This window comes from Pogona vitticeps, chromosome 4 (genome assembly GCF_051106095.1).
Source record: "Pogona vitticeps strain Pit_001003342236 chromosome 4, PviZW2.1, whole genome shotgun sequence".
NCBI classification, from domain to species: domain Eukaryota; kingdom Metazoa; phylum Chordata; class Lepidosauria; order Squamata; family Agamidae; genus Pogona; species Pogona vitticeps.
This window is the reverse complement of record NC_135786.1, coordinates 100,550,798-100,563,093: the sequence shown is the minus strand read 5'-3', so window position 1 is coordinate 100,563,093 and position 12,296 is coordinate 100,550,798. Positions and strand designations below refer to the sequence as shown.

The 12,296-nt window shown below is 40.6% G+C and overlaps 1 protein-coding gene across 9 annotated transcripts in view; it reads right to left on the bottom strand.

Moving 5' to 3' along the window:
* The window catches only part of NTNG1 (netrin G1), a 314,667-nt gene that overhangs the window by 296,628 nt on the left and 5,743 nt on the right, over positions 1 to 12,296 (bottom strand). For all 9 annotated transcript variants that reach the window (XM_078391824.1, XM_020784658.3, XM_020784655.3 and 6 more), the window contains exon 2: positions 9,272 to 9,962. In XM_078391824.1, the coding sequence (XP_078247950.1) occupies positions 9,272 to 9,517 (246 nt within the window). In that variant the 5' untranslated portion in view covers positions 9,518 to 9,962. The remainder of the gene's footprint in view (positions 1 to 9,271; positions 9,963 to 12,296) is intronic.

Sequence of the window (12,296 nt, the reverse complement as noted above, 5' to 3'; positions counted from 1 at the left end):
CCGCCACATCAAAAGCTACCAAATTCTACAAGGAAATATTTCTAGATTTCCCTGGTGTGGCTTTCATCTTCTCTCCAGAGAGTCCTCTCTTTTGTGGGAAGCCGGGAAACCTCTGAGGCTGAAGGCAATGTTTTGATGGGGAACCTGGCATGGTGAGTTTCAGAAAATCACGTAGAATGAGAAATTTTTCAAATACTCACCACATCCCTGCTCTAGGTCTCAGGAAGATACTCTGGCATTCTTCAGCACTATAAAGTTACCACTGTTGCCACCAAATTTCTGCTATCATGGCAGTGGTCCAAAGTTTTGCAGCAGAATAATCAGCACAAAGTGGACCGTCTGTGGCAGGTTCAGACTTAAATTAATGGGACTTCAGTTCACCAGGATCGGGCTATCCTATTGATTTCAATTATTTACGCATAACAACTACACTAGACTTAGGCTATCTTTACTTTGGTTGATTTGTAGCTGAGATAGTTTTGATACACCACCAATGCCTCCAGTTCCTGATTCAGCAAACTGCCCACACATGGATCTCCGTAGTTGGGGGAAGGTGGGTGTCTGGAAAAGTTTGGAGCAAGAAAAACAACTCTAGTTGCTGGGCAGACTTTTTATGGGTATTCCTTTGTCAATGTGTGGCTCTTCTCTCAGAAAATTAGTTAATCTTGCTCAGGTGTCGGCAAAACTGGGTTTCAGGCTATTCCCCAATGACCAAGAGTAACTATGCACATGACTGAAAGAAAGAGATTAATAACCCCCCAAAAGTACAAGAAACCATTCTCTTCATAGGGCATGCATGTTATTAAAATTCATTCAAAGGCTACTCTCCATAATTACATTCACACTGTCAAGACTTAAATATCAAGACGGTGTCACTGCCAAGCGCCTGTTCCCATGTGGATTTATTAAATTCTAGAGGAAAAAAAGTACTAAAAATATAACCTTAAGAAATGATGTGTTTATGGATATTTCTGCCTTGGGCTATTGCTGAACCTTTTGCTCTTAAGAGACTAACATTTTTATATCTCAAGCCTTCTTTGCCTCACTCTATTAGATAACGCATCCAGGATTACTGCCAATTTTTCAAAGCAAAATAGTGTGTGAAGATTGGGAACTTATGTTCCCATAGCTGAACCATTCAGCTGCTAACTTGATTTATTTGCAAGACATAAGAATTCCCATTCTTCCTTGCCTTTCTTTCAGAATTACACTTTTACATTAAACAAAGTGATACAAAAACTATTAAGAGGATGAACAATAATGACAAGAATGTATTTCTTTCCCCTATGTTTTTCCTACTACTGGGGCAAGAAAAACACATGGCAGTCCAATGGGGTTTCTGATCCCCTGTCCCAATCTGGATGTAGCAATCTGGATGTAGCACACAGAATGCATGCCGTAGTGTCAGGAGCCGTGGACACCAACCTCTGAAAGTAAAACTGGCAAATTAGTGATGTGCCACTTCTATTTATTTTTTATGCTTTTAAGCTTGCTGGCTAGCTCAGTGGTTTAGGTATCTGGCTGTAGAGTCAGAGGTTGGGAATTTGATTCCCCACTAGGCCTCCTGTGAGTAGAGCCAGTCTGTGTGGCCTTGGGTAAACTGCACAATCCCAGGATGCCCCCAGAAGGGAATGGTAAAACACTTCTGAGTACTCTCTACCTAGAAAATCCTTAAAAGGGTTGCCATAAGTCAGAACTTTGATGACACATTTATTACTATTACTATGCTTACAACCTATCTTTCGTCCAGTGAGCTTGGAGCAACTGCCACCCCCCATCATTACACTGCATAAGAGGACACGATGAGAGTAAGTGGCCCAAAGTCACACAAAGAGCTTCAATAAGTCCTGGACCTACTAATGAACCTCACTGGTTTTCTTACCGCAGATCCTGCCTCTAAAGGCATTCCTGACAAAAATTTAAAGCCCCATGCTAAAAAACAGTACGGTTTGGCTGGTTTGAAACCAACTCAGGGACCAAAATGAAGAGGATTTAGACTATTCGTACCTAACAAGTCCCACTGAGTTTAAAGGGCCTTATATAAACTAGATAAAGTTTAAATCCAATGCAATCATAACTAACAATAAAAGCAATGATGAAAGATGATTGCCAGTTTCTAGAAGATACTAAAACTGAGTACCAATTGAACAAGTGTCTGTAGTTTGCAGATGATAACTTTGCATCTAGCAGAGGAGAACATGGCCTCAAGATAAGATCATCATAGTGGACTGAGGCAGTGGGGATTGCTCTGTTGATCTCAATAAAGGGATTGCAATAGCATCAGACATTACTGGAGGTACCCAGGACTCAGGGAGGATCAAAAGTAGGAAGCACAGGGGGATAGTTTCCTCTGCTTTCTGGGTCCATTCAAGGCAACCCCACGCTCTTTAACATGAAATGATTATTTTCATTTAAAGAGAACCTGTCCTTTTCTGTCTCTAATGCACCGTTCATGATGTCGGTTTTCCACTCCTCTTCTCAAATGTAAGTACCAACAATAATAGTTGTTATCTGATGCTTTGAGAAGAAGTTGCAACGCTCCTCAGGTTTTGTTTTGAACTTTATTTTTAAGAAGTCATTCTTCAGGAAAGTTTGAAACAAAAAGTGTGTTCTGTCAGCCAAGGGGAGTGTATACTGCTATGTGGCACAGATACCATCAACTACCCACATCACATGAAGATAATAGAAAAATAAAGGATTATTATTTTCTACATGGACAAACACAGATTTCTGGATTAACATTCTCTGCCTCTGGCATAGAGGGATCATCCCCTTATTCATTATGCAAAGATCTTCTCCAGCACATGTGGTTTTTTTTCTTTAAAAAAGCATTTGATTTTACAAAACTCATCCAATTTCACCAAGCTGATTTCCAGATATTAAACTCCGATTTCACTCAAAACTATGCTTATGTGACTGAAGACAAAAATATCTAACTGCAGGCCTATTAATTTTTTTCTTTAAAAAGACCCCCTGCTTTCCAAGTCTTGCTTTTTAAAAAAAATCACAAATTTACAGTCAAATACATCATAGCATAAGCTTGTTAATAATTTACAAACATGCCTCTGAATGGATTAATGAATGACAGTCAAATCTGTTTTCCCCCGGAATGCAGGTCTTTAATCTGAATTCATGAAACATATATTCATGTATTTTTGTTGTTGTTCTTCCCTTTAGGGGGCAAAAGAAACAAGCCTCCCCCAGCAAGCCATAATTTAGGCTTAGTGATATTAGGAACATTTATGTTCTTTTAACAAGGCTAAAAGCCATGCCGCTTCAAACAGCATTGGGGAACTTCAATGCAAATACAGTATCTCAAACATATGATACATGTTCTTGTTTCTGCTCTTATTAACCAGTAAAAGAAACCAGCTTAACAAGGTTTTAAACCCTGGTGCTCTCCATGGTTCCCTCTACATTTCTCTCTCCACTTTTCTTTCCCACTGGCCTTTCTCTCTATCTATCCTGGTGTTCATTCTGATTTTCCATCTGCTCATTTGCCTCCCTTCTTCACTTTTCAGCCTCCAAGATCTTTCTCTTAACTATTTTAAGAGTTGGTGGGACCAATAGAGTGAAATGTGATGTACAGCCACCTCAATGAACTTAGAGGCAAGCAACATCTTGTTCAGTTTTACCCCTAGAGAAGGTTAATGAAGTCTGCCACCTAGTGGGTTGCACTGGTACTGCAGGCTACAGACTGATTTTAATTGAACAAAGGCCAGAATCCTATTAGTTAGTAACATCAGCATAAATGGAGAAGCAAACACTGCAGTTTAACAAGTTATAATTTGCATCCCTCAGTGCAGATTAGCTCACATGACTGGCGAATGACAATGGATACAAACAGTGACTTATTAACTAGCAGCAATTCATGGCCGTAATGTATGCCTTTGTACTTACAGCAAGATAAATAATATGACTTTTAATTAATTCATTAAAAAGAAACCTAAACTCTGGAGTGCACAGCCTTAGACCCCTTTCATGTGTTATATTTTCCATATTTTAGGCTTCACTGGAGACACATACACACACACGCACACACACATACATAGACATAAACAGACACACATTTTATTACTGTTGTCATCATTATTATTTATTTATTATTATTTATTTTATTTATATCCCGCCTATCTAGTCAATAGACCACTCTAGGCGGCTCACAACAGGGGTACAACAATGACTAGAAGAAAACTTTCAACCATAAAATTATAAACTAAGAAAAAAGGAAAATCAGGATTAGCTAAGGGGGGGTGGGAGGGAAGGCCTGCCGAAACATCATTGTCTTTAATTGCTTTTTGAAAATACCCAGCGAGGGGGCCGCGCGAATGTCCGGGGGAAGGTTGTTCCAGAGGCGAGGAGCCACCGCCGAGAAGGCCCGATTTCTTGTCTTCTCCTTCCGGGCCTCCCTCGGCGTTAGGCTCCTCAACCTCACCTCCTGGCTCGCGCGAGTGACACGGGTAGAACTTGGTGGTAGAAGGCGTTCCGCCAAATATCGAGGCCCTAAACCGTTTAGGGCTTTGTACGTGAGCATCAACACCTTGAAGTCGATGCGGAATCGGATGGGCAGCCAGTGCAATGCGGCCAGAGTGGGTGAGATATGTTGGAATTTTTTCACCCCACTAAGGAGTCTGGCCGCCGCGTTCTGCACCACCTGAAGTTTCCGCAGCAGCCTCAAAGGTAGCCCCACGTAGAGCGCATTACAGTAGTCTAATCTTGAGATTACGAGCGCTTTCAATAAAACAAAAACTTCTCCACATTTGATGGGCTCATTGTGTCTGATTAATCCAATATGAGATATATTTGTATATCACTTAAGTATCAAGTATTCTATGTACCACTCAGGCCTCCAGGAGTGCTCACTACTCTTCCTCTTCAACTGCTGCCACCAGTTATAATCAATATTTAAAAAAGGACAAGTGTTTCTTCCAAAACAAAACTTGTTTATTGATATAATAAAATAAAATGAGTAAATCACAGGTAGATAATCAAGTTGTAAATCACTGTTTCTCATTCACTGAATCACACAGACTTTTCCTCACTGACTATTTTGGCTCACAGGCCTCCAAACATGCTCATCACTAACTCTCAATCTCTCAATCTCTCCATCTAACCCTCTCACATCTCACACACCCCTTTTATATTTCAGCTCCTCCCCCTTCTGCACCACCCTCCGTCCCTTCATTGGCTGATGTTCCACTGCCCAGCTGTGACGGACAGGTGAGAGCAGAGCTGAATGTTACAATCACTAAGGGTGCACACAAGACAGAGTTGCGCAGGCGCGCAATGTACACATGTGCAAATGCCAGCACTTTGTTCTAGCGGCTGCACTTTTTTTGGCAGACCCCGCTCCGGTCAGAGCTGGCCGAAACAAGGCGGTCAGCAAATGCTGCATTATCTTGCAGGTCAGGGGTTTCTGTTGTATGACCAGCGGCACAATGGCGTGATCCAGCCTACCCTCCTTGTCACTTCAGACCCGAATATGTATGCAACTGTTCAACCTCGGCCACCGCCAGCCTCTCCAAATACTCATTGTGTCTTCAACAATACCATTAAACGAGGAAGATCAAAATATAAGACCAGTGAAATCAGCCACAACCAGAGGTAAGACAAAGCTTAAGCAATGCATAGCCCTCAGCTATAACAAGCACAACTTCAGAGAAACAAGGAAGGAGGGAGGGAGGGAGCCTGGCTTACATTTTAAAGAGCTTTCAAAAACAAAATGGGTGGTATACAATCTGAATTGGCTATTCTCCCTTGTGTGATAAAATATCAGCTAGCAACCTTCTCAACAAGATTCGTTTTTGATATTGCTGCAGTAGCACTATATTGATTTGTTGACCTGAAGTATCCATGCATATATTATTAGGGCATTTCCAAACAAAACCCTGTTTTCATTTTGCCTTGCAAACTAGTCTGACGAATGGGATCCGATGGTTTAATTATCTCAGTAAACATAATCATGGCACTGCTAACTACACCGGAGAGCCCTTTATTTCCCCAATTTCTCTTCCCCCCCCCCACCCAGCAAGGCAAGCCTCCTCATAATGAAGGGCATGCCGTATTAATGATGCTGAAAATCTCTACGGAAAACATTTGAGGTCCAACTCATAACATTATGCCAGAATTACACGCACAGAAGACTTTTTAATAATCTTTGTTTCTTAATTTAACTTTGATTGGTGCTGAAATCCATAGCGGCACTCAACGGCTCGCTTTTCCACTGCCATCAGCACTTCTGCTCCATAAATTGTACAAATGTACACAGCTTCTTCCATCAGTAGGCTCCTTCAAGCCTTATATATAACCTTTCCAGAAGAAAAAAAAAATTGGCTGCAGACAATTCCAGGATAATGTTACCACTTCTAAGGCACTTCAATGTTGTCCTAGGCTTGGACAGCCAGATCTACCCAAGCCTTATGAGCAAATCTTCTCTTTCAGCTGCAGTTTTAACCTTCAGAACCACAGTTGTTTATTTGGAAATACAAGGAAATACAAACAACCTGTAAGCAGCAACTCTGCTCTTTCTGCCTGCATATCGCCATCACCCTCCCACTCATTTCAACATAGCAACACCACATGGAGACAACTAGCAAAGCAATCCCCTTTTGGGAAACAACCAATATATAAATCTTCAAGCATAACTTTGTATCTACAGCACCCAAGGAGGGATGCCGAAGAGATTCTTTCGGTCAAAATATCACCTTGAAGGATTTCACATTACCTGATCCTGCAAGCACAGATTTGACCCAGTTCTAGTCCAGCACTCTTACAGAGTTCAGAATTCATGCTGACTACACATGCACACTTGTTAAAACACTGGATGAATATGAGCCTTGATGTCATCCAGAGTCTACAAAAGCTACTGTTTGGGTCCATAGCTCCCAGAATCTGCCAGCCAGCCTGCATCCCCAAAAAATTAATTTCCATAAAATCTGATAACAAAAGGGCAAAGATACATTTTGATGCATATGCACGGAAGAATGGATTGACTAAAAAATGGTGAGCAGAGGCCCCTTGATTCATTTCGCACACCATCCTAATAAACATGCATATGTTCTCTTCCTCACGTTCTTCGTTTCACATGGAGTGGGGTGGGAGGTAGAATTAGGCAGCCACTGTAGCAATCTAGGCTTGCTATAATTTCAAAACTAATTTTAGGCTTTTTAAATTAAATCAAAAGAAAACAGAACAGAACGTGGTGAAGAAGCAAGTCACTGAACAAGAGCAAAAGGGAAAGTGTGAGTTCTGCTCTTACAAAATAGTATACTGCAGAACTAAACATTTGGAGACACTCCCAGCTTAGCCGGCCACTAGTGTAAGAACAATACACTTATATGGGGCCTGTAATAAAATCCTGTCACTGATCTGCACCTCCAAATAGATTTTTTCCTGTTCAGGATTCCACCCCATCAGATATGTCTTTTAGGATAGCATCATCCAGGACTCTGGCCTGGACACAGAATTTTAGGCTGAAGACTCTGTGGTGCTAGCAAGAAGAAAAATGTGTCCCAGGTCCCACTCCTGAGCCAGTAAGGCCTGAAACTTGCAAACTTGAGGCTTCCATGCCTGCAACAACCTCCTGACTGGGAAGGCCCAACCTTCTCCAGAAGCTCTATAATCCTAGCAATTAAGAGGGCCAATGGCCGCACAAACCTTAAAACCTCCTTCCAAAATGTTTGATGCCCGTCTTCCCTCCCCAATATAGAATATCTGAAAGGCACTCAAACTGAAATCTTCCCAGAACCTTCTGCTCTGCAGTGACTAATGATACAGACATGTGGTCAGACTAGTCTAGTTAGTCCTGTAGGGAAATCCTGCCCGGTAGTAGGTCTCAATGATTTTGAAGAAGAAACCCTCCTAGCCCAACCTGGAAATGCTCAAGATTCAAATGTTTAAAAGTTTTATATGCAGGCAGTGGACACTAGCACTTCTCCAACCATGCACACAAAGCCCTATCTACATGCTGTGGCCTAGGCACAGGTCATCAGAGATTTACAATGTTCATCAGAAGCTCAATCTACTGGCAGGTTCTCCCGTGCCAATTCATATGCACTGAATGAGGGCTGTGAACAGCAACGCTTTTGCTATTTCTTCCACCAGCACAAGTTCCATTGTACCTGAGCTAATCCACTGTCAGTGGGTATGTGTCAGTTAAACCAGGACTGGCATATTCAACATTTAGGCAGTAATTAAGAAAGTTGATCCTAGCATCCAGTTGCTGATGATATACTGTTGTACACTCTACCTCTTTCTTCCAATTTTGAATTTCTATCTACAACGCCAAAGTCTTCCTTACAAATAAATTTCAAATGGAATGCATTTGACTCCATGTCATTTTTAACATATACATGTTGTATATATGCTACTTCCATAAATACACCTGAAGTATAGAGCAACTTTTGAAATTGTAAGGTTTAATTTTAAAAATCAGCAAGCATCTATTCCCCTTACCCTTTTCCTTACACCTGAGAGTTGAAAAGAATTATTGCTATCAAATTTTTTGACTGCATCTCTGAAGCCAAATCAATTTTTGAGATGTGAAATTGTAAGACCTCACACATGAATTATGCCAGCATTTTTGTCCACTGCTATTCATCATCAGTGGGTTATTCATCTTATAGCAGAGCAACATCAGTCACCCTTGAACTTTAAGAGATGTACTTTGGGTTCATTCAGTCGCTGTGAGAAAAAAAATCACAAACAACCCCAACAGCATTTGCAGGAACCTGTCTCAAATGACTTCAGAAATGAAAACAAATGTTAACATGAAAGGCGCTCTGAAGAAGACGGTTGCAAGGAAGCCGGAGGTGGTGGGATATTTTTCTAAGAACCTCAGCTCTTGCAAATGCTAATCTTTGTATACAAGAAGTCACCTGGCTGAAGGACTATACGTTCCTATCTGTCTTATATATGCCATTTCCATAGCAATGGTGCCAATGTGACATACCCCTACAATTAAATCTATCAAGTTAAATTGGAATTTGAACCCAATCAAGAGTTGAAGCAGGACCATTAGCCACCCAAACTGCTCCACTAAGAATACATCTTTCATGAAAAGAAAACAGTGAAAGTTTTGCCGTGGATTTCAACCAGATCCACGCATTATTGAATGACATCTATTATATGCCATGTGGCTTTTTTCTGCAGCATAAAACTTTGGCCTTGATCTGCAATGCTGAAGCTAAGGACATTTACTCTTTTTATCCTGAATTATCACATTCTTAAATCTATATCATAATATGACATTTAGGGTCTCTTCCAGCCTTACCATTCCACAGAAGGTCTCTGGTGGATTTCCACATGTTATATTAGGTGGATCCAGGTTTACTTTCACATATTTCATCATATCCATGGCTTCTGGTTGACAGGCTGTGTAATCCCAGAACTTTCCTTCATCTGTGTAAATCTGGGTTTTACACACATCATAGTGACCCCATACTGAAGGATAGTGCTGTATCACCGACGACACAGTAACCCAAAGGGTGTGAAGCGACAAGAATCTTGACAAATACATCTCTAAATCCTTGACAGGGCCTTGATAACTATAACCAGTTTATATTATACATCTATGTACACGTAAGCGGCTGATGTTATTGTAAAATGTGTTCCAGAATCCTATGAGCAAAATAATGATTCTTGTGGTTTTTTTTAAAGTTGAAAACTTTGGTGGAAGCCTATCATACTGAAGAGATGTTGTTCAAAGTAATCAGAAGGATGTTTGTTGCATTCAAAGGTGGATCTGAGGTCTTTTAGCATATATGAAAATATTGTTCACAAGCAGATGACAAGTTTAGCAGGGTTTCCGGTCATCAGCAGGGCTGTCAGTAATCCCGAGCAATCCTTCCCTTTCCCCACATGAGGGATAGCCAGACAGATGGATAAATCAGTTGGTAGAGCAAAATGATGAGCGTCTACAGCCTCTCTGACATCAATCATTCTTTCCTTCTGGCACCAGCACCCTTTTAGAAACAATAAAAGTAAGAGTTATTGTCTAAGGATCAATGCATTAGAAAAGATATGATATGTTGACATTTCAAAAGCCTTGATATAATATAAGGTAAATTGGAATAATCTCAGTAACCTTTATCAGAGATGCTACGTGGGAATGAATCAGGCATCAGAATCACTGACTGCCAAAATTATTTTGACGTGAGAGATTTCACTCCTTTCTAACAAAGACATATGGAACATTCTCTGGGAGTACTGGGATTTCCCTCCCTTCCACCCACCTCTTTCCATTTGTTTGTTTCAAAAATATTATTTGCAAAATCTAAGAGCAAGCACTTAGAACTGTTCTCGTATTTCATAACCAGATCAGGGACATAAATCCCAGCCCGCCCAACGTGGTGGGTCTTTTATTTCAATGACAAAGGACTGACAACAACTTGAGTGCTTTTCATCTCTTGCAAAGACCTCGGAGAGCTCGAAATGCCTCGTGTACATCTTAGCTTTTGTTAGCTTAATAAGAGAGATATTATGAGCACACTTCTGTCTCTTTGGATATTTTTCTCATTAGTATTGGAAGAGCTCGGCTTCTTTTGTTTAATTGTGTTTAATGACAATGATAACAGTTGGCTCATTTACAGCTTATAATAATAAATCCCCTCTGTTTAGACTTTCTGAATTTTGATGATGTGATGATGATGATGATGCACCTATTTCCCTAACAGAAACTATCCTCCCAAAGTCCCTCTCTATTCACTGGAGCTGAACATAAAACATTGTGCTTTAGTTTCAATAATTTAAAAGCAACATCTGAAAGGAATGAGGAAGGGGACATAAACCTATGCCACATTTCCAGGGATGGGCACCTGACTTGACCCCCTTACGGTCCTTTTCAAACCTCCTGCAATGAATTCTCCCTCAGCCTCCTGGTATTCTAGTGCCTTTTTGTTTTGCTATAATGAAAGGATTGCCCACTGTTTTCTTCATAAGGACAAGGTGAGAACTGTTTCCAAGCTCTAAGGCATGGAACGATTCCTCACCCAGACCAACTTGTGACATCTCTTCCTTGGCTTTAGAGCAGTGGTTCCCAATCTTAATGTTTTTGGACTGCAGCTCCCAGAAACCCTGGTGGTGAAGCTGGTGGTGAAGGCTTCTGGGACTTGCAGTTCAAGAACACATGGGGACCTAAGGTTGGGAACTATCACTCTAGAATGGAACATACCGATGTTCAAAAATGGAAACATCACAGAACATTTCAGCCACATTGGTTCCTGGCCATGCTGGCTGTGGCATTCTGAGAAATATAATCCAAAAGAACAATAAAAATAGTTCTGCCTCTGTGAAGCCCTTCATGATAGACTGTGTTAACTCTATTACAAAACCTGGTCATCCAGGTATTCTGGCTCAGCAGTTCAGCGTCTGGAGATTACTGTCACCCCTGAGAATACAGTATTTAGTCATTCCTGGTCTATGCCCCAATCCTAAGAACACACACAGTCAAAAACATTTCTATATGCCAACTCATTTTTCTTTAATGACGGAGTCCAAGCAAGAGGATTCTGAGGGAACAAAAAAGTGATCCACTCCAGTGAGTATTTCAAGACAAAGAGCACAACCCTAGTCTTAACCAATATATTTATGATGATGGTGCCATCATATCTCACCACCTAACTAAATCTTCATTCTAGACAAGTTAAAATGTGTAAAAAATTGAAAGCTGTTCACTTCCATTTGCTCATTTGAAGATTGACCTTCTAATTACAGAATTATTTTCTGCAGGGCCACATATAAGGAAAGAAGGCACTGGTTTGGTTATTTCTATAGCATTTTCCCAAAACACTCATTATCTGAAAGAGGGGGACTAGAAGGAGGGGGGAGGGGGAGAGAGGAGGGGAGAGAACCTAGTCTTCAAAGTAATTTTGTAAACAAGTTCTTTCTACACAAATAAGGCACAGTCGTGAAACCAAACTTAGCTGCAGATCCCACACAGTGCCAACAGATGGTTGAGTTGTGTTTCCATAGCAAATTACAATAATTGCCTTATGGATGCAGTGCAATTTCCTATTATATTCATTTCATAAAATGGTTATCCTACAGCTGTTACATGCAAAGCATCGTATAAGAAACCGTATTGGCTAGTCCAAATTCGCTTTTAGCGATGCGCTTCCACAACACTCAAACTTCAAATTTCAATTTGTCACAAAATTAGATGCAACTTTAAGAAAAAACAATTAGAATATATGTCTTAAATTTACAACACCTTGTACAAGTTCTCTTTTCATCTTCTATATCCTTCATTTTCTCGAATTATCCCCAAATTATATTATGTGTTAATTCAGTAATTTAGA